The sequence below is a fragment of the Vitis vinifera genome, chromosome 12 (genome assembly GCF_030704535.1).
Source record: "Vitis vinifera cultivar Pinot Noir 40024 chromosome 12, ASM3070453v1".
NCBI lineage: Eukaryota > Viridiplantae > Streptophyta > Magnoliopsida > Vitales > Vitaceae > Vitis > Vitis vinifera.
In genome coordinates, this window is record NC_081816.1 from 7,285,983 (window position 1) to 7,309,461 (window position 23,479).

General features: G+C 34.8%; 3 protein-coding genes across 3 annotated transcripts; all 3 read right to left on the minus strand.

Moving 5' to 3' along the window:
- Positions 1-644: 644 nt before the first annotated feature.
- On the minus strand, positions 645-10,778 carry LOC100261937 (histone-lysine N-methyltransferase ATXR2). Its single transcript, XM_002274288.4, has 15 exons — positions 10,572-10,778; positions 10,140-10,215; positions 9,400-9,485; positions 8,930-9,297; positions 8,247-8,359; positions 8,102-8,133; positions 7,853-8,004; positions 7,190-7,277; positions 2,825-2,873; positions 2,666-2,720; positions 2,220-2,289; positions 2,050-2,119; positions 1,740-1,816; positions 1,292-1,348; positions 645-1,119 (listed from the first exon to the last, which is right to left on the minus strand). The coding sequence occupies exons 1-15, from the start codon at positions 10,653-10,655 to the stop codon at positions 1,009-1,011; spliced, it is 1,488 nt and encodes a 495-aa protein (XP_002274324.1). The 5' UTR covers positions 10,656-10,778; the 3' UTR covers positions 645-1,008.
- A 743-nt stretch (positions 10,779-11,521) lies between these two features.
- LOC100267138 (peroxisome biogenesis protein 22) lies at positions 11,522-18,838 on the minus strand. The gene is made up of 8 exons (XM_002280490.4): positions 18,428-18,838; positions 16,974-17,210; positions 16,837-16,884; positions 15,739-15,798; positions 15,554-15,655; positions 14,784-14,849; positions 13,049-13,150; positions 11,522-12,094 (listed from the first exon to the last, which is right to left on the minus strand). Exons 1-8 carry the CDS (start codon positions 18,533-18,535, stop codon positions 11,990-11,992), a joined length of 828 nt encoding a protein of 275 aa, XP_002280526.1. The 5' UTR covers positions 18,536-18,838; the 3' UTR covers positions 11,522-11,989.
- A 706-nt stretch (positions 18,839-19,544) lies between these two features.
- LOC100261965 (cyclin-U1-1) lies at positions 19,545-21,010 on the minus strand. The gene is made up of 2 exons (XM_002280560.4): positions 20,421-21,010; positions 19,545-20,016 (listed from the first exon to the last, which is right to left on the minus strand). Exons 1-2 carry the CDS (start codon positions 20,804-20,806, stop codon positions 19,740-19,742), a joined length of 663 nt encoding a protein of 220 aa, XP_002280596.1. The 5' UTR covers positions 20,807-21,010; the 3' UTR covers positions 19,545-19,739.
- Positions 21,011-23,479: the final 2,469 nt, after the last annotated feature.

Sequence of the window (23,479 nt, forward strand, 5' to 3'; positions counted from 1 at the left end):
AAATTGGAACAAAAATATCATTTGATTCATCGATCCTCAAAAAAAGAAATAAGTAAAGTTCCGTTGTTGAGTGACAAATGGGAAATTCATGGAAAGTTACAATCCTCACCGCGTAATAGCGCACCTACACGTCTTCATCGACATTGGTTTTTGACCGGAAGACCGGGAGCTAACTATCGATACTTTGGGTTATCTGGACACATACTTTGTGAAATCGGGAGTACCATTTAGTTGACCTGTGTCTGTTTGAACAGCCTCAATTAATCCTGTCTTTCTTTGATAAAAATCAATACGCTCTTTATAAGGTTCCTCCCCCGAATGAAATTCAATAGGATCCAGCTCAGGCCGGCCAGCGTTCAGGGCCTTGAGAAAAAAAATATTCTGGCTACTACTGAGTATTGATCATGTTTCATGCGAACCATCTCACTCAATGGGGAGCTGTCATTGATCTTACTTGACCAGTCCATTTTAGTAAATTTCATTGAATTTATTTCAAGCTGGTGTTCCCTTTAATTTCTCATGAATGCATCGTTGCTAATTCTATTATCCCTTGAAGAATGTAAATTCTAAATTTTATCTTTTCCGCATAGGTCCATATTTCATGTTAAATCATATGTTTATTCACATTGTCTGAATCAGAAAAGGGAAAAAAACATCTGATCTTTATCATTAAAATTTTGAGTACCTCTTCACAGAACACGGAATTCGTATATATCCTATGAACATTAGCTTGACAAAGTCAACAAGGAAAAGAACGAACATTTAAGGAACTCTCAGGTTACTTAATAGTTTCAGGTTTAAATAATGAAACAAAAAGACTGATCATTTGAAGATGCTAATAATTGAAGCACAAGCAGGCCTATGAGCTTCCCAGCAATATTTGATAGTAAACTCTTAGATAGATAGTACCTTAGCCTTATGTAGCAGGACTATTCAAATCCTTAAAAGGTTTTTCTAGTCTCATGGCCTCTTTCAGAAAGTTTCGTTCTGTCCACTTTGTTGTTTTGGTTATGGCTCTTCTTCTAAGCACTTGGGGCACTTGCATCTGAAACCATAATCTGCAAGTAATGCTTGCCTCTCATCAAATGGAAGGTCCTCGTCTATATACGAAATGGTAACCTGAAAATTCAAGATAATCTTGAAATGTTAATAGTGTTCGTCTCTGATCAAAATTCTGTGAATGAAACAATGAATCTTTATCCAGATAAGAGATGAAAGAGATATTTCTAGTTTCCCCTTGGTCAACACTTAGCAGTTGTAAAAAATGCCTTAAGTGGACTGGAAGAATCACCTCTTCTTCCTTGAAAATGGGTCTGAGGGCAATTATTGTTGCTTGGCCATCTCTGTCCTGCAATTGAAAATAAATACGAGAAGGCACAGAAATATGAGAATCTAAAGCTTATAGTTCTTAATGATATAAACTACAACCAGTATCACGAGTCAATGCATTCAAGCATTATATGCACTAATCTAAATTTATACATGAAGCTAATACTATATTGCTTGATTACTATGGTGTACATTCAAGCAACAATTCATTGAAGATATGGGAGAATTTTAGGAATAATCCCTATGGGTCTTACATGCAACATGTTATGCAATTCATACCCTCCACAATTCATGTAGTGCTGTAGAGAGTATATCCATGGGTGCCAAACATGAAGAAAATGCAATGATCAGACTAATTTTTACCAAGAATGAAAACAAATGCAAGTTTGCAACTTCTGGTTCATACACACCTCCTCTCTTTTGAATGCTTTTGCATTAGGATAACAGGAATGGTTCATACAACTCTGCAGAGGAAAAAAAGCAGTACCTAATACAAAATTCAAAATATTAGCAACTTAATTCTCAACTTTGTTAAAACCTTAGTTCTTAAGCCCTTGTATTAAGAAGGCAAAATAATACACATCCAAATAGCCTCACAATAACTCACCCTATAAAAAGAAAGGGAGATTAAATATAAATTTATTGGAAGCTTAAAGCATGAAGAGTTATGCTAGTTGTGAACACATTTTTGGCAAAATCCCCATTGAAATTGAATCTTACCTTGACAAGGAACTGAATAATCATCACCAAGAGCATCCAGAAATTGGCGTGTGATTTCCTCAGCTTTTTTCTGTCATGAAAGTAAAAGCAATGGCAATAAAAATTTTCTATTGTGTAAAATGTTTTCCTTTTTTTTTTAAAAAAATAAAAATAAAATTAAGCATTCTAACCTTTTGAGGGTATGGAAGATCATCAATGTATAAAAAATAATCTTCCACTGGAGATGCTACAACCAAATCACTGCCACATGTAAAAAGCTTAAATTATTGTCTTTTAATAAGCACATGGTATATATATATATATAAACAAAGAAGGAATGTACAGAAAGAGATACAACAAATGCGCACCAGAGTACACAGCAAGTGTACAAAGGGTGCCAAGCAAACAAGCAAAAAAAGAGGGTCCCAAAACAAACCCTCATCTACTATGAAAAAAACCAACCAACAAAATACATCACAGATATAGAAGTCCCATCTATACCATACCATGCCTCAAGCAAATTACTATAATATGAAATGACATAATTATGAAGCGTTATGCAGTATCACTCTCTGCAAATGTATATTGCAAATTAATAAGGAAAGGTAGAAGCATTTGCAAATATTACAGAACTTACAGGTTATTTAATTCAAACATGCCAATAATATGCCCATATATTTCGAGGGAGAATACTTTTCAAGAGTCAAGGACTGTAATTCATTAACCAATTAAAAATTTGATAAGCAGCATGACTTGGAAAGAGGATGATCAATTGTTTTAGTACTTGAAAGGATACATGGCTCACATCCCTTGCAAAAGATGGCTTCCTTAAGGAGCTTAAGAGACTGCAAAAATGCAAACTTATTAGGACTAAATATCTAATAATGCAGAATATGGTAGTAAAAAAGATCCATCAAAGAAGTCATATGAAAGGTGGAACGTTTCCTTTAGTATGTAACACCTAATCATGTTAAGAATCTGCTATTTTTTGTAGGCAAATATTAATATATTAACAGCGCCTACACAAAAGTGTGCACAAAATCATACACTGTGTAAATATCGGTGCCAAAAGGCCAACTAAAGCTGAGGGGTACACAAAAAAGAGCTCCCTCACACTACTTAGAGTTCAATCAATCAATAAACTTCATCATGGACATCTATATAAATTCTAATACACTTCAAAAAATTATAGATAAAGGCATGTTGGCATGCTTGATCTATATTTTTGGTATTATCAAATGCTCTCCTATTTCTCTCTTTCCATATGGTTCAAAATAAGCACAAAGAAACAGCCCTCCAAACTTTCTTCCTCTTTTACCCACAAAGGATCCATGCTAGCTCAAGAGGGAATGTCTCATTGAGGACTACATCACCCACTTTGTTCCAAGAAGATTACTCTTGAATGGTGAAGGACATGATCAACCATTTCTTCTTATTCTTTACACAAATAACAGCTTTTTCAACATCTTCCATCCCCTCCTTTTAAGCTAATCCAACATCAATATCCTTCCCCACATGGCTTTCCAAACAAAAAAGCCGACTTTCAATTGGGCCTAAGGATTCTAAACAATGCTAGAAGAGAAAGTCTCCATTCTTCCATCATATAAGGAGTAAAGAGACTTAACTAAAAAATTGTCATACTTCAAGTTCAACCAAACCATTTTATCTTCTACATCCCTACAAATTGATAGCACTTGCAATCTCCTAAAGAAAGCCTCCACCACATCTAACTTCTAATCATAGATTTGTCTTGTGAAACAAGGATTCTAATAACTTTCCTCTCCTTCCTATTCCCACACCTCGACTACCCATGCATCTTCGACATTAGCTATGACAAACAATATAGGGAAAGTCTCTCTGAGACGTATGTCACCATACCATTTACCCTTCCAAAATTTCATTCTCAGTCCATTGTCAACCATAAAACAGGTTCTACTATATAAGTTCTCCTACCCACTTCTAATAGCCTTCCACAATCCCACTCCATACCCTTCCCTCACTCCTCAGTACCATTCCCTCTCCTCCATCCCATACTTCCCTGCAATCACCTTCTTCTAAAAGGAGTCCCTCTTAGTAGTGAATCTCCAATACCATTAACTGAGGAGACCCTTGTTAATGTTAGACAAACTTCTAATACCCAAGTCATCATTTCTCTTGTCCATACAAACCATTGGCCCATTCACTAAATGCAGTTTTTTTCACAAAAGCACTCCCCCCCAAAAGAAATTCCTTCGTATTTTTTCCAACCCTAGGCTTACCTTTGTCAAGATTACCAATAAAGACATAAATTACATTAGCAAGCTAGAAAGAATGCTTTTAATTAGAGTTAGCCTTTCACATTTTGATAGATAATGTCACTTCCATATAGCAAGCCATTTCAAATGCATCCCAAAGTTAGAAAGATCTAAAGTGGGCTCCCAATGGAAGACCGAAGTAACAGGTAAGGAGAGTACCCACCCAACAGCCCAAAACCCTAGCTAGGTCCTCCATATTGGCAATGTCCTCCACATTAACAAATCCCTAGATTGAGATCAACTCACTTTTCTCCAAATTGATTTTTAAACTCAAGATTGCCTCAAATGACATGAATTACCAGCACAAATGTTCCATATGCTCTTTATTGACATCACAAAGGATGAGCGTATTATCAACAAATAACAGGTGGGACATCTTAGTTCCTTCACCTCCTCTTTTGTAAATTAAGAATCCCTCCAAGAAACCCCCTTCCTTAGTTTTGTTAAGATATAGGAGGGCCCCTTCATAACCATGATGAACAAGTATGGGCATAGAGGATCTCCCTATCTTAGACCTCTAGTACTCTAAAAGAAAATAGGAGTCCTATTAACCAAAACGGAGAAGCGAACTATAAAGATGTACCACTTATTTGCTTTTTGAAACCATATGTCTAACTCTATGTCTTGCTAACACATTTGTTGAATGATTTGCCTAAGCAAGGAGCCCAAGAAAAGGAACATCCTAACTCTAAAAAAATATCAATAATTTGGCAAACCATCCATTAAACTTCCCTCGTCCTCTTTCTTTCTTTGTCACACATGATATACCGATAACATAATCACCTTTTACTAGAAAATTGGAGAGACCTAAAAATTGCACCTATAACAACCTTTCCAAAAGGGCTAGAATTTCTATCTCAATAGCTAAACTTCAACCTACAAGTTTAGAGACTGCTCTATAATCTTTTGATTAGCTTAATCCAAATCATGAAGAATTTCTTTTCTACCCCAAACCATCTTCTACCTCCTTTCACTTCCATTTTTGAAAAAGAGAATTTTTTTAGGATCTATTATATTATCTAAAATAGCAAGACTCAAAGGGCCCAACTTGTTTATTATGAGTTTGTTACTGAAAAGCAACAACCATAATGATTGGCTATAGTAAGAAAATATTACTGAGAATGGAGAAGATCACAATAAAATAAATCAGAGATAGGATCCATCACAAGCTTCATCTATACTAGTGAAAATATAGATAACCAAGCCATCTGAAGGACATATATTAAATATATTACTAATAAAAGTACGAAGTGTTTTACACTTTTTGTATACAAAAATATTCTTTGGAAGAAGTAGGTATCTTTAATAATTAAACAATTAGTTTCTTATATAGAATAAATTTTTTATATTTTCTCATTAAGATATATTCTTTGTAGGGACTTTCCTGCTATTATAAAGGAAACATTCTATTTTTTTATAAAAAGCAAACACATTTTCATTACAAAAAATGAAGTTACAAGACAAGGATTTCTCATCCTCCCTAAATTACATATATATATATATATATATATATATATATATATATATATATGTATATATATATGTATGTATGTATGTATGATGTAGATATGTAGAAATATATTTGTCAAAGATTGTAGATTATTCACTCAGTTTACTCTTCTTCTTTCATACTTTCTTCCAATTACACTTATAATTTTCTCTTGCTAGGTTATTGTCTCTATTTATGAATGTGAGCATACTGTGGCTTCCAACTTTAAATTTTCAGTTATCTTTCATAATCAATTTTTTTTTTCTCTAAAGTTTCTTATTTTACATTGTTACCATTGTTATGCTTTGAGATTAAATCTGATTTTGGTGTGTGTGTGTTTTTAATAGGCATCTAATTTTGGTGTTTTATTGATGTGTTAAATTTATAAAGATGACTTGCTTTTTTTTTTAATTATAGTTATAGCATAAATTATTTATTCCCTCAAAAAACTTGTACTAAACATCTTTGTGGCACTGAAACAACTACAGAAAATTCTATGTTGACTAAGATCTGATCTGGGAGGACCAAGATACCTTTGAAAGTTAGTTTTGCATGTGCATGTGGTTGTGCTTACCCAATTGAAAGGGAGAGAGTGAGAGAAGAAAAAAAAAAAGAATACCATGTGCAATGGTTTATTATTCCTACTTTAATATTTTAAAATCATTTTCTTATTACTATTTTACCCATTGAGTTATAAATCAAAAACCCATGAGGGATTCGATTTATAAAAAAAATAATATTTATTCCCCGTTGTGTTTGATAGATTTTTTTTTATAAAAGTAATCATTATTTTGATTTCCAAATATTTTTCTATTTTCAAAATTTATAATGAAAATTTATTTTCTAATTTCTTTTAAAATACCTTTTTATGTTAAATTTTTAACAGAAAATTAACTATATATTATTTATAATTCTTTTCAACAGCATAAAATGCAGAGCACATTCTGTTTACTAGTGAACTTTAAATGTTCTGCATAGTGCAACTTCAAGGAGCTTGAAAGGGAGAAGGCAAAATAGTTTAAAATCCTATGCTTTAATAAGAAGAGTGCCTTTTTACCGGCCAAAATGGAGGAAATTGTGCTCCCAACCCCAAACGGTTGGGATGAGAAATTTTGAATAATAGTTGGAACTGAAAAGTCATACTCCCAGACAAAAAAATAGATAACGTGATTTAGATTTATAAATAAGTAACCATTTGTAGTTCAAGGTGTTGATTTAATGTATTCATAAGCTATTAAAATACTCTCTGGACAGATAAGAGCACATACAATAATTAATTATTTGTAATAGTGTAAGCACAGTAATAGAAGAATGATTGATTAAGAACACACTCAAACAACTTTCTTTATTATACATGCAATCTAAATGAGAGAATTACCGTGAATGCCAGCTCCTTTATTTGTGCTCTAAATGCAGCTTCATCACAACTATGAACATCATCTGGCAATGCAATGCAGTCCCACCACCTGAAGAAGAATGTGCACATGATTCCTGATATGATTCACTAATATAACAAAATTCTGCCAACTATTCATTTGAGGTCAATATCAGCACCTCTAAAAGAGAGAACTTTTTCCTTTTGAACTTAAAGTCTGCCTCTCATGGTAACGTGTCCCTTCCATGTCCAGTTTTTCTTATCAGCAAGCCCTTTTATATGATATAGTACGAGATCACACATCCACATCTAAACTAAATACACTTGACTGGTTTTCCAACTTGGAACATTTAACATACAAGCATTCTCTTGAGCTTTGCTTCTGCAATAAGTTCTAAACAAGTTGTTCACAGACAGCTCTGTTCATTTTATAGCCCCATAAATACATGCATGCATGCAAGCATACGCCATGGTCCACAAAGCTTCATTAGTAATTTATCATAACTATAACTATTCCCAAATCCCAACAGGATATACCATGACTACATATTTAAAACCTTGTTGATTTTCAATGAACAATGTTGCTACAGGCCACATCCGGAAATATAAATAAGTTAAAGTTTTGTGCCTAGATACTATATAATGAGGTATAAAGTTAATATTGACCTTTTCTTGAATCCCATCGATATTGGTTTCCATGCTTCTAAAAGCAGAGGTAGATCACCATTTTTCAAAACAATGGCTGAAGTGTATTTTTCTTGTTCTTTGAGATGAGCTTTTTTCAATTTCTTGTACCTTAAAATTGTGAAACAAATCACCTGAAGATAGAACCCAAATGAACCTTGTTATTGAATATTGGTGCTGTACTGCAAGTACATAGCAGACATGTCTTACATGCATTACAATAGAACATACCTTGGCAGCCAGAAGGAAAATATCATTTGTTTCTGAAAAGAGAAAGGAGTAAAGAATGAGAAGAAATGTAAAGAAAAAATAACTAAACAATGTTGGCTTGACCAATATGTTCTTGGTGACCATCATGCATATGCTAGAGCCTTACCGTTAGCATGTTGAATAAATTTTGAAAGTGCCTCCCTACATATTGATTCAGACTTCTCTCCAGTACAAAGTAAAGAATGAGATGATTCCCAATCAGCTTCCGCACATAACTTACTGCAGAAGTGTGACAATATGATTATAAGTGATTCAAAACATTGTTGATACTTGGAACAGAAGAATAACAACACAAGCTCCTATTATATAAGTGAGATAGGCTACAGTTTGGAACACTCTCATACTACAAAAAAACAGTTCTGTCCATTAGAAGATTAAGCTTTTCAGCTACATATTAAGGACACTCCGATTGAATCCTTCTTGCCATGTTGTGATGTGTAATGGAAATAAATCCTCCTTTTTTTCCTGAGGTAGCCATGCTGGACACCTCATACATAGTTTTGTAGAGTGTGCTAAAGAAACACATCCCACATAAAATGAGAGAAAAAAAAAAGCATCAATCATTTTTTAAGAAATGAACAAAGCATCAGTTATATTTCTACCAAAGATTGTTAAAGTGCAGCATGATTAACAGCAAAATAAATAAATAAACATGAGTTTATATGAAAATTTTTCTTTGCAATGAAGGATGATGAACAGAAAAATAAATAATAAATAAACAAATGAACAAACATGAGTTTAGATGAGAATTTTTTCTTTGCAATGAAGGACAATACTAGGCTCCCTTACCTACAATAGTAAGCTTCTCCACACCCACCAGAACATGCAATGGCTGAAGGCAAGGGGAATTCTTTTGGGTAAGGCAATGCCAATTCACCATTCATTAGTGATTCCACAACCCCTTTAGGGAGAGGTACTTTATCTTTAGAACTGCTGGAGGCACATTCTCCCAATTCATCATGATCTTCCATGTAACAATTGTCTTCATCCTCAGATGAATCAACTTGACAATGATCATGTGAATTATGTGAAAAGGTCTCCCTACCGCATCCATTACTCGTGGAAACACCTAGACCTTGCAAATAGAGTCTCCTTCCAATTTGAAGTTCTATGGAGCCAATAAAACGGAAACAGAAGCCACACACTAAACAGTTGATCTGAAACATGAAAAAGAAAATTTGGAAAAAGCACAAGCCTTAAGGGAAAAAGAATAAACAGTCTATGAAGACAAAAGAAATGGTAAGTCATATGAACAAAACCTTATTTGAAGAATGTTGAGCACCCACTAGCATTTGGTCCTTTAGGACAAGCTCCCCTTCTCCAAAATCCGAGTCCGCATAGACACCTGAGTTCACCCCATTCATAATGGCTCATCCCAGAATGCAGATAAATCAATAAAGAGAACAATTAAAACAATGTACAAGTCAGCTAATGCTAAGCTAGCTTCACCATCATTAGCACCAGACAAATGAACATCCATTGCTGGTGGCATTGTTCCTAATTCTTCTGAATGTGTAGTTGCCACAACATTCTCTTCACATATTAAATACAATTGGTTAAGTCAAGTCCCTATATTGTTCTCCAAATCCTTACACAAAATCTGTCTTGTGTCCAATAAAATTCATTTTTATCTATCAAATTGATGATGGGTGTTGTACATTTGTATCTCGGTGCCTAGGCTGAAGAGCCAATGCGGCGCCCGAGATTTTTGGCTCTGGTGCCAAAGCGACCCAGAGTGGCCTCCCCAGGATTCGAACTCAAGACTAAGGTCTTTTTGGTTGCCCTCCTGGTACCATCTGGGCTATATGGGGACTTCTCTATAGGGAAATATTTGCAGAAACACATCAAACATCGAATAGTGCAATCCATTGTTTGCAAACTGACAACCCAAGTAATTCAACACAGTTCTTGCAAAAAATACATATGAGTTTCAATCAAAACAGTCAAAATCCACATTTTTTCCAAGTAAATTACATCTTCATATATAATCACAACATACCCTTTCCGAATTCTCCATCGTGTTTTACTTTCAAACCGAGATATTGCCTCGTCCTTATAAGATTGTCAAAATATTCCTAAATTCAGAAATTAAAAAAAAACATAAATGAATAAAATCAGCAATTTTCAACACAGTCAATAAAAACATAAATGGGGATTAGTAAACAGAAACAGAAATACCCACTTTGCAAGTCAATAACCTCTTTGTTTGGTGGCAAAGAAAGCAAAGGAAAACAAAAGAAAACCTTTTGAGTTCTTTACCTCTCCCAAAATGAAACAGTATGAAAAAACCCAATTCAGATGAGAGAAAAAGTTGCATGAGGCTCACTTGAGTGGAGCATATCGGAAACAGTTGTACTATAAAAATGAAAAATCTGATACCTTCCATTTCTCCTACATTTTTCTGAGGAAACAAACAGAACAGAATAAGTACCTGTAGTTGGTGAGCAGGAGGAGGTTTGAGAAGAGCAGAGATTTCATGGGAAAACTGTGAATCGATGGGGCAGATACCCTCCATTGATGATGAACTTTACTGCACCAGAGCCGCGTCCAATGTGAGAGAAGGTCCATGAAACTGAGGATCCGTGCCTATATATATGATGGGCCGGGCACGAACGCAACAGGGTCTTCAATTCAATCATGGGCCGGATATTATGTCGGGGGCCCACTTCAGGGGTGGTTAGGTGCCCTAGGGATGACTTTATCATAGCTGAGTTGGGAATTTCAAGAACTGGGCTATATTTGGTTTCTAAAAATTTTAAGGAAAAATATAAAGAAAAAATGAAAAGAAAATAAAAGAAAAGAAAAGTAAAAAATAATTGATTTAAAATTAATAAATTATTATTATTATATTATATTTAAATTTATTTTAACTATTTTATATAAAAATAATTTTAAGAGATATAAATTTTCAACTAATTTTAATCATATTTAATTTTCTTTTGGTCTAATCACTTTTTTTCTTTTCTTACTACTTTATTGGAACCAGATTGGTTAACTTCTTTTTAATTGTTGGGCCTTCAAATACTTGTGGGCTTGTTTGAGGTTTTGGGCCCAAACCACCAATGGTTCTACTTTTATAGTCAGTAGCTTTTGCTTTATTTTGGCGCCACATTGATAGATTCATACAGGTCATTTACATCTACTGATTTGAGAATACAGACCATTCTCTCAAGTCAAATTTTCCCTTCCTACAAACTGTTCAACTTATTTTTAGACCATTTTCCAAATTTTCTTCTAGTTTAATTTCATTTTCCCATGATCCAAATGGAGCCTAATGAAAACAAATTCAATGAAAAAAGGAGTGAACTGGGATAAAAGTAGATGGGCTCCTGGAGATCACACCAACAATGAACCTGTTGCAAGCTTTCACACACTCATTCATGGAGTTTAAACTAAAATGTTACCATAAATGTGATAACAAGAATTACCAGAAACGGGAAAATATTCATACAGATACAGAGAAGGGTGGAGACACCAAAACCGGGTTTGCGGTAGCATAACTCATTCATCATGAGGCTCTCACAAACAGAGACACTAAAATGGAGAACACCCAAACTATTTATCATGGTATAATCCCTTAACTAACATCAATTACAGGCATCAACCACTTTATGAGATTCCACAGTTTGAGAGAAGTTTGAATGTGAGCTAAGTCTATTGCACAGATTCCAAACAGAGAGAGCTTCTTCCCCATAAATAGTGGAGAAATACAAGGTGGGTCTGATACCAAAACTGGCAATGATTGGCCAGTAACCAAAAAACATCGAGCTGGACATGAAGGGTAATGATGCATAGGGAGACAGAAATGGGAGTAGAAAAATATGTGTGCATCCTTTACTAGCTTCAACATCAAACGCATCCAAAGAACTGTTCCAATGATGGGGCGGTGAAGACATTAGAGGCAGTTCGTTCAGGTCTGAATGGAGAAATGTGAAGCTGATATTTGATGAATCTCTGTAAGCAATAAAAGAAAACTCAGATGGGAGGCATTGTAACGGGAATTCGTATTAATACTAAGACATAATAAGCATTTGTGTAGAATTGAATCAGTAAGAAGATGGTTAAATGTATTATACAACAGACAACACACGTATATTATGCAGTAAGTTTTACATAAGAAGAACATGTATTCCAGTCATCTGCTGCAGCTCAACTATATAATGTACAATGCATCATACGAGTAATACAATAAACAGACAGTACTTTTCACACATTTATAAATATTAATTTTAAACTTTCATCCTAAGGAAGGAATAAATTGTGGCCCTAGAAGTGCTTTTAGGATCAAAAGAAAGCTTCCAGAGGCAGGCTTTCTTTTTCCTTCAATGCTACAGAAAACATTTTCTGTTTTCTGGTATTAGGACTCCAGAACCATTTTTCTCTGTTCATCCTCATAAAATTCCCTTTTTTTGTTAAGTAAAAGCAATAGTATTAAGAATTTGAACTTAGAATTTGGAAGCTGAAATTTAAGCATAAAAGATCTCAAAACACACCTCCAACATTATAATCTGTAGTCTTAGAAAAGTAATTGGGTTTGTTAAACATCTTTTTTTTTTTCTTCTTTTGGCTTAAGTTCACAAGTGAAACATCAGAAAGTTTTGAAACATAATGAGATTTGACATTATTTTTTTCCCTTTTTTTGTCCATCGGTGAAATTTGACATATTTTTCAAGACTTTATGCAATAAAATGCCATATTTTGTAATCCAAATACAGAACTGTAGTGCTAATATAAAGTAACAAGTATCTGACAGTTTTTCAAGGAGATGAACATTACTTGTTATGCATCAAACTTTTTGTTTGCACAAATTCCTATTTATTTCGGTCAATTTTAAATTCTTTATGTTATATTTACGAAACAAGATTTGATAGCTACACTGTAGAATGATGACAAGTAATAGGAACATACAGCCAACTGAGAAACAACTTCAGGATTTGTGTCGATATGCCAATCTGGCTCAAGTTGCCGAACAAAGGATGACCGCCCAGTCTCTGTGCTACAAAAGAGAACCTGCAGGAGTTCATGTGAAATAAAAAACTAATAGCATAAATGTGAATGAAATTTCAGAATAGGGAAAAAAATCAAAATGGTACAAACTAATAGCTAAGCTGAATATTAATACACTTTCACAGAAGATTTTATATCTTTTTTTATATATAAGTGATGATGAGATATTATATTATAAACATGCTTCAAAGAACGAGCACAGCAAGGTACACAGGAAGCATACAAAGAGCAAGAAAACAACAAAAAAGCCAAGGACCAACCAAGGCAGGAAAACCAAAAAAACAGCACCCTCTCTTACCAACAGAAATACCAGGGCAATTTCCAATTTCCCTAAATCCAACTAAATCGACAGAAACTTCGGCCAGAGAATAGAAAGTGAAGTTCAATGAACATCATAAATCTTGACCCTTAAGAGGACCTGTGCAACCCTAAATGCTGGTTCAAACCTGATTGAGAAGGTAGAAATTGAAATGAAAATCCCTGTGTCAATGGAAAGGAGAACTACTGCAAAAACTAGAAAACACATAACAGTGCTTCCACCAATTATAAAAGTGGTATATGAGGATGAAATTCTGACTTCTCATTTCCAATTCACCTTCAGCTAAGTACCTCATTCATGCAACAGTTTATGTGCATACTTGTGCTAGATGTTTTGGCCAAACTAAAATAAGTATAGACCTCTGTTTAATGGCAACAGAAACACTTTCATGTCTCACTTGACTGCTAGGAAATCCTAAGGCACAAGGAAAACAGAAAAATCAACTCCAACTTGTGATTGGATTCCAAGTTTCATTTTGTTTTCCATGATTTGCTAGTTTTTCTAATTAGCAAATTTTTCTTTCCTTAGTACATCAAACTGAACTTGGAACCTTTCCTATCCGGACCCAACCCCTTGCCACCTGAGCCAGCGTCACAGGTCCAGTGACTTGATGTGCAGCATGTATTGGTAACTGTCTGTCTTCAATCCTATTCAGGGTTGGGCCAAACCACTCCTGCTTCAATTGCAGCTTTTGTAAAGTATTCTTTAATTTGTTAAGTTTTCTAGTCGTGGCCCACCCATGAGAGGGGTTCTGGAGAATGCTTGAGGGTGGTCAACTCGTTATTACCTTCCAAGAGTCAAAGCCTCCTAGTTTCCTAGGCCACTGCTTCAGCTGAGATCAAAGGGGTAAAAGAAGCCAAATTTGAAGTTAATTGTTTAAGATGCATCTTGCTCCTTCCTAGAAGATACACCCTTCATGTGTATGAATATGTCCATGCTCTCTTATTTGTGAAGATTAACCCCTCTACTAATACAATTAATTTTTATAATTTCTTTTAAGTTAGGAAGCAGAATACCAAAGATAAGACATTCTGATTTTTTTTTGATAGGTAAAAGCAAATATATTAAAAGCACAAGAAAAGGCACACTAGGTACACGCAGAGTATAAGGTAATAATAATAATAATAATAACAACAATAATAATAAAACTATTGTTATTATTTTGAAGATAAAGAAATAATGGCCTAGTAACAAATAATGACCTAGTAACAACTAAAAAATTTACTGTAGCATCTCCAACAACTCGAGGTGAGAAAATAGTCTTGTTTATACAATAAAAAATGGTGAAGTTATATTTCAGAGTGTGCATTTCCATACCTTGTCTTTGACCAAGCCACCAGATGTGAAAACCCCAGCATCTTCTAAAGCCAGAAGCACCTTTCTCTGCATTCAATTGTTTATGATGAATGATGAGGGAAACCATTTCAATATAAATGTAATTAAAAACAATAAATCAGTAAGAAAACACTGTAATCAGACAGACTGCAAAAAGGATGTTAAAAAAAGCAGCTAACCATTAACAGCAGCATCAGAAACCTTGTGACTCTACTATGCCAACACAAATAATAGGAAGACCAAGTTGTTTAAGTGAAAAAGCAAGTATCCACAAAGTCCAATAATCACCAAAAAGCCAATGTGAAGACAACTGCAGGAAGATAGGACTCGGTTCATGGGACTCAAAAAAATGTGGAAAAGAGGTTTTGCATTTCTAGAACCTAAATATCCATGAGCTGGAACATAGAAGCCCCATGGAGGAAATAATGCAAAGCTAGATTTCAGTACCTTCCAAGCATCTCATAAAAAAATAGAAGGGCCAATAGATCCATTACTTCAAGTTTTTGTCCAACTTTTAAAAATATATACTGCTATAAAATACATGCTAGCCACATCCCATATGGAGCAAATGCAAAGAAAAAAAGCACAACACTAGATATATGATGCATGCACAGAAAATGTCCAGATCTGTGCACAAACTGCTTGCTCCTCAGCAAACAAACAAGAAATAACCCAACACATTAGGCAAAAACAATAACAGTAACTAGAAATCACAAAATAATAAAAGTATATGTAACAAGGTCTGCACGCACTTCACTTTCATCATCCAGAACTCTTTCCATGAGATAAAGATCACAAAACTTTGTTATCTCCAACAACACTTCCAGCACAGAGGATCTCACAGTTGCTTGTTTCTGCCAGAACAAAGTAAGGCACAATGTCAAACTTCTATAGAATATTGGTTCATGCACAAAGGTCAGTGGAACAAAAATCTCACCGCCTGAAGCTCCTCTGGACTGCTTTCCTCAAGGATTACACCAAGCAACCGGCATGTTACCTAAACAAGCAAAGTCCCAGAATCATAAAATCCATGATACAAAATGGGTGACAAATCAAAAAATTTCTCCCAAGGAGAGTTTATATTTTCTTCTTGCCATTGTACAGAAACCAAGGAAAAAAAAATTCAATTCTTATGCAAGACAAATCAAACTTGCATAATTTCACCAAGTTCTTTTAGAAGGTATAGTACAACAGCATATGATGAACAGGCTATACAATTTTTTTAATTAAATTAATAGCTAAAGCTAGACTAAAGCAAAAATGAAAATAAAACATGGAAGTTATGAGCTATATTCTGTGGCAGTTATTTCTCATAACATGAACTGAAAAGTTGATCATGCATCAAGACTAAGGCTTCATCTGGGATAGCTTCTTGTTTTTGGCTTCAATTGGAAGCTCAAGTTAAAACTACAATTTTTAAAGGGCAATATTGGTATTGTAAAAGTTTTATTAAACATGAAAGAACTTCTTACATAAGCCAAAATAGAGCTTTTACAATATGAAACTTTTTTTAATTCCCATATTAAACACTATTTTAAGCCATAAACTCTTTGAACAAAAATAGCCAAACAAACATAGAAGCTTTTATTGAGTTCAAAAAAGAGCTTTCAACTTCTTAGAAATCAATCCAAACAGGGCCTAAGACAATCATTAGAGAAAATAACCAGCTGCTGAACTTGAGACTGATGATAAAGAAAAGGGTTGTAGTAGCATGGTAAAGACCAATCAAAGATTCACAAACAAGCGGACAATCCAAGTTACTAGATTTATCACCTTCCATTATAGATTATGATATAATGGTGGAACTGGAACTTACCTGATCTTGATTGTTGAAGTTTGATTGTTTAGTAAATGATATGACCACGATAATTAGTACTATTTTCAAGCAACAGATACTTGATGCTTAACCAACCAAAATCAAGGTAAATGCTACACTCAGGAGATCCACATGGAGAAAGCTTTCAGGTAATCTAAATCAAGTATCATGATAAAAAAGCACATGCACATCAGATAAACAGGGGCATGGACCAATTACCTTCCTTCCTTCACTCAATTTCTGCCTAACTATTTGCCCTAAAGTTGGCTGAAAAAGAAAAATAAATACCAAATTGTAAATAAACCAATTCTTTAAAAAGTAATAGATGCAAATTTTGGACAAAGATTGATGCTGACCTTTACTGGCTGGAAGAACTCATCGATAACATTCTGTGCTCTTGAGTCCTCTGAAGATGAACACACTCCCGAAGGTGCCAAAGTTGTAGTTGACTGACTACTGACACCAGAACTACTAGGTGCAGGAGCTTGCCGCTTGGGTTGCCTTCTCTGAGGCCCACTCGGTGATCTCAACAATCTCCAGGTAAAAATCATTGCAACAGCAAACCCCGCCAGAGCCCCAACAGATCGTGAATCCTGATACCAATTAAATGAAATGAGAAAACCCAGACTCTAGGAAAGGCACCTCATGGTAAACAAAATTAAGAGTTCTTAGGATCAAAGATGGATAACATTTAAGAGATTGCAGATTGTTCTAACAATTTGAAGAGAGAGAGAGAGGGAAATTCCATATTTGGTGAAGGTAACGCTGGCATTTCATGACTAAGCAATTTTGATAAGGGACAGTCAAGTATAGCAAATACCAATAGCTGCCCCATAGTTTGCATTAAAGATGCTACAAGGGCAATACATGGGTTGCCCTGAGGAAAAAAGTGATGGTCTTTCACATAAGTTCTTAACAGTTGAGAAATTTGATATAAAAAGAATTGGCCATAAACAATATATATAGCCAGCTCCAGGGCTTTGTTTGGTCGAGTTGAGCCAGTGGAACCAATGCGAACTCAAGTTTTAATTTCACTAAAGAGAATGAATTGAAATCCATTACGCCCATCATCTTTAAGCAGCATCCAGGGGCCAATCTTTTGTTTGTTTTCTATTTTCGGTTTATTTTCTTTCTCCCTTCCTTTCTTTCTTTCTTTCTTTCTTTCTTTTCCCATTTTTTTCCTGCTATATTTGCTAACTAAGAAAACTCAGAAAATACAGAGGGAAAACAAAATTAAGCTTAAGCACGTTAAAACTTTCAACGTATATTTCACAAGAAAACCATAAACTTAATTCAATGGAACGGAATATAACACAAACAATTGGATTAACTTTTCCCTAATTGAGAATTAAAACAAAAGACAACACTAGGTTCCAGTTTCCCTTCTTGTTTTCTTCAGTTTCTAAGCTACCAAACAGAGCATTAGCGTTCCACACAGTACTTTACAACACTATCTGGACTTTACACCCCAAATCAATTCACAACCCAAGCTAGCCCCCAACTCAACAGAACACAAACAAAAAATCAAAGTCAGGTCACAAAAATGAATTTAAAAATAAAAATAAAAATTCACCTCCTGTTTGGTTCCCGAGAAAAACAAGCAAAATAAAACAAAATTCCATTGTTGGGTTCCCAAGAAAACGAAAAACCCACCCCAACTCAGCCAAATAATTGCACAAAAACCCAGTATTAAACTGACACTTCTCCATTCCAAATAACAAAAACCAGAGAGCTCCAATTTCATTTCCGTTTCTCAGCCATCAAACAGACCCAGATCCAGAAAAAACAGAGAAAAGGGTGAGAGAAAAACCAGGTTTCGGAGAGAGATCGAGAAGAGATTAGACATTTTGACGGTCAAATAAGCCCCGAACTTCTTGATCAGTCGAACCAGCTCTTCTTTTGATGACTCTGCTGCCATGGCTCAATCCCAACACAAAACGACCGTCGCTTTGATAATCCTCAAGCTCTTGGTTCTTCCATGGCTCAATTCTAGAGAGAAATCTTCAATCTCGATATTAGAAAGAGAGGGGTCTTCGGTCCTCTGCAATTCCCTTTTTTCCCCTTTTTTTTTTCTTTTCTCCGTCGCAGGGACGAGGGCGGATTGCGTGTGGTTGGATGTATGGAATCTGCAGTGTGGTCAGTTAAGATCAATTAGCAGCAGTGATTCCGTTGGTATTGGCAGCGATCCAGTGCGCTTCGATGCATGGAGTCATGGACTACCCAATTAGATCAACGGTTCGTGGATTTTTTGAAATACTCAAAATTAATTACCGAAAAAATTTCACCGTTGATTATAAACCTCAGAAAAAGCGTTTGATATTACGTTATGTTGAATTACTAAGAAAAAAAATGTATTAAAAAAATTAAGAAAAAGGATTTTCTAATATTTGGTTTTACACGAAAAGAAAAACCATAATTATAAGAATAAAATTAATTAAATAAAATTTTATTAATAATTCTAATTTTATTTATATAAAAAATATATGAATTTTAAAATGGTTGGATTTTAACAGTAAAAAAATCAACACATTTCTTATGATTTCGTCATTTTTATTACTATATTTTTCATTTTAATTAACAAATGAGATGTAATACAATTTACCCCCTCAATTTATCTCATCGAACATATTTCAATACAAGTTTTTTAAATTATAATATATATATTTTTTTTTAGTCTAATGTAAAAGATAGAATACCGTAATTTAAGAAATTCAAAGTGCAATATATTCATTTTAAACATGAGGAAAACATGGAATAGGCTGAGGGATAAAGTGAATTAAACCTTAACATAATTTAATTATGAATTTTTATTTTTTATCAAAATCATTTAAAAAATTGTAATCTAATTTTTAGAATTTTTTTTTTCAAAAAAGTGTTGTGTTTTTTTTTCCAAAATCCCTTGACCGGATCATATCTTAAACCCAAAATACAGATGAATCTGAAAGCCAGTTCAATTGAATTTTACAATTGTACAAAATATATGAATCCCACTGATAACTTTCCATTCTCTTTCTACTCTAGATTCTGTCAAAACACAAGGAGTTAATCCGCTCTGTTGCATTACATCCTCATGGAATCAAGAAGAAGAAAAAGAAGAAGAAAGCAGTGAAAATGGATCTAAGTCAGTCCACCATTTGAGGTGGTGAAGAAGAAGTTTGGGTATCGTCCACCGATATTTCAGTCACTTCGTCTACCGAATTGGGAACCATGGCTCTCTCCATCCTCTGTCCTGCGCCATTCCACAGCATCTCCTTCTCCAGGTACAAGCAGTAGCTCTCGAACACTCGAGAGCTGACCACCACTCCAAAATCCAACATGAAGAGCAGCTCCAATTCCAGTCTGTTCAGTTCAGCATTGCTCACTCCCCCTACCCGGGCATAGAATGCATTGTTGTAGTGCCTGCAGTGTCACAGAATCCAACAAGGTAAAGACCTTGAATTTCAATGAATGCTCCAAATGATCAGAACCCAGAACATAAACAATCTATGGAACAAAACCCACTTTTAGAATTGCTGGTAAAAGAGAGGAAAATGCCACAATTTCACAACCCCTCTGATCTCAATGAACTACCCCAAACCCAAACCCTCATTTTGAGCCCATGCCCATCTTCAAAGCTTAAAAATCAGTGAAAAAAGAGTGCAGATATTTTCAATCAAAAGCAATTGAAAAAGGAAAAATGTTTGGTTTGCCAGAGGGGTTTCTAGGTTATGACAGATAAGCACAAATTTTCAGTTTGCCATTTTGGAATTCATCTTTGTTTCTTCATTAACCCCAGTTCACAAGAGGGAAAGGAGAGAGCTTACACATCATCAAGCATCTTGGAGGCAACCATTACGCTGGTGACCAGCAACCTATGAACATTGAGAGATATGACGAGAGAGTCGGGGTGTTTGTGCACCAGCCTATCGATATACACATACCCAACCACAAAACAAGAGGGACTGCAGTTGGTGTACTTGTATATCCTCTCCAAATACTTGGGTATGCTGATGCTTGGGGCTCTCACCCCATGAAAAACGTTCAAGCTCTTCCCCATGAGCCCGATGGACTCACCCACCAGCCCCTCATTTCGAGCCACAAGCCTTTCCATAGCAAAAGCCAGTACAGCTAGGACTCTTGGGGTGGTGGACTCTACTCCGGTCATCTCCGGCCGGATCCGGTGGTCGTTCACATCGTCTGCGACCAACATTTAGGCCATTGGTGGATGAGGCGATGTGGTGGTATTGGGTGGTGAAGTGTGGAGGGGTGAGCGCAAAGTTATCTGGTTCTGACGTCTGAGGTGGCAAGGCGAAGTGGGTGCTTGACACGTGTACATTTCTATCTCCTTGGAAAGGAATGTATCGAAGGGTTAGTGGTACCTGTTGGCATTGCGGCGGAAAGCTGCAAAAGGTCATGCTTGGGATGGAATGTTCGGTGCTTTTTGAAGATCTTACGAGTCATTTTGAGTGGGGTTTAGGTCAATTTGAGCCGTTGGATTGGAGTTGGGTGGGGCATGGCAATTTCTAAGTGCTCATTACACTAGTATCAACCTTGTAACTGACACCTATTTGATGAAATTTTGGAGAAATTTTAGAGATATGATTAAAAGAAGGGAAAATTGTGTTTACACTTTGTTATATGAGAAATATATGGTTTTGTCATGTCACTCGAAAGTTGTGCATTTACACTCTATTTACACCCATATAACTGAAATATGAGATTTGCTTGGTAATAAGAAAAATATTATGTGTTTCATGCATTATATACTGTTTATATTTGTATTTTCGAAATTACCCTCTATGTCTCCCTGTCAGCAACCATCAACCGTGTCCATGTCACCCGAAAGTTATGCATTTAATAAACACAAAAATATCAAACTTAAAGTTATCAAATTTGCAACCCACACCCAACCTGATAAACTTTGAAATTTGGGGAAACTCTCTATCACTTCCTTTCATTTTGCCCTAACCCGATCTGCATTTTCATGGCTCGTTTGATCTGCATTTTCATAACTCTCTGTCTCTTCCTCTCATTTCGTCTCATTTTGGTCTAACCCTAGTGTCTTTCTTCACGAGTTGACCACCCAAACCCGATAGTCATCTTCCGAAAACCTTCAACGAATCCAAAGTTGAGCCATATTGAAGGGTTAGTTGTACCTGTTGGCATTGTGGAGAAAAGCTGCAAAAGGTCATGCTTGGGATGGAATGTTCGGTACTTTTTAAAGATCTGGCAGTCATTTTGAGTGGGGTTTAAGTCAATTTGAGCCGTTGGATTGGAGTTGGGTGGGGCATGGCAATTTCTAAGTGCTCGATTACACTAGCATCAACCTTGTAACTAACACCCATTTGATGAAATTTTGGAGAAATTTTAGAAATATGATTAAAAGAAGGGAGAGTTGTGTTAACACTATGTTAGATGGGAAATATATGGTTTTGGAAACCCATATAACTTAAATATGAGATTTGTATGGTAATGAGAAAAATATTATGTGTTTCATGCACTATATACGGTTTATATTTGCATTTTCGAAATTACCCTTTATGTCTCCTTGTTAGCAACCATCACTCGTGTCCATGTCACCCGGAAGTTGTGCATTTAATAAACAGGAAAATCTAAAACTTAAAGTTATCAAATTTGTAACCCACACCTAACCCTATAAACTTTGAAATTTAGGGAAACTCTTTGTCACTTCCTCTCATTTTGCCCTAACCCGATCTGCATTTTCATGGCTCGTTTGATCTGCATTTTCATAACTCTTTATCACTTCCTCTCATTTCGTCCCATTTTGGCCTAATCCTATGTCTCTCTTCACGAGTTGACCACCCAAACCCAATAGCCATCTTCCGAAAACCTTCAACGAAGCCAAAGTTGAGTCATATCTTCATATTTCTTCATCAAAGGTGGAATATTTGTAAGGTTTCTGGAAACCAAAGTGAAGCTTCCTCTTCCTTTGGATTAATCGCAGGTGAGTTTTCCATTTAAGGATTCGTTTAGCTTGAGAAAATATTGGGCCCAAAAATTGACCAAAGATCGATATATCACGCACATTTAAGCCCAAGACCCAAATAAAATGTAAAAATTAAGTTGAAGGATATTATCCTTCATTAATTCCTAAAATACCCTTAACCCCTACATAGGCACATAGTGAGTGTAAATTTCAATTTTTTTTTTAAATTTTTTGTCATTTTCTATTCCCAATTAAATATTACTCATTTTTAACTTTTTCTTTTTATTTTTCTTTTTTAAAGATATTGAATCTTTTTACTCTTATCGATAAAAATTTTTCATATAAAATTTAATGGATAATCAATGAATGAAATTTAATTCTTTTTATTATTTTCATATAAAAAATAGTATTAAACAAGGTTTTCAATTTTTATTTTTAAAAATAGTTTTCATTTTTTAATTAAATATTTTTTCAAAAAGAAAATATAAAAAAATATAAATCATATTACCATTTTTTTAGAAAGTATTTTTTAAAATAGTTTTTGAATGTAATTTTTCTTTACTTATAATTTAAAATAGAAAATAATGTTGATTTTCTATTATTTATAAAAAGAAAATTTTAAAAACAATGGAAAAATCTAAATGGTTAAAATAGAATTATTATGGTTGCATGAATAGTGGTATAATAAATACCAAAAAAGCTTATTGAAAGGTCAATGGGTATTTTGGTCTTTTGATATCTTATATTCAATTATGTAAATTATATGAATAAAACCTTAATTTTTGGGCCCATTTGAACCCAAAACACAATTATCCCAATTCGAAGCCATGGAACTTGATAAGGTTGCAAAGGATAAGACTACAAATATATAGAATCAAGGTTGAAGATTCATCTTCTTCGAGTTTTTAGTATAAGATGATTTACAGTTGAAAAGAG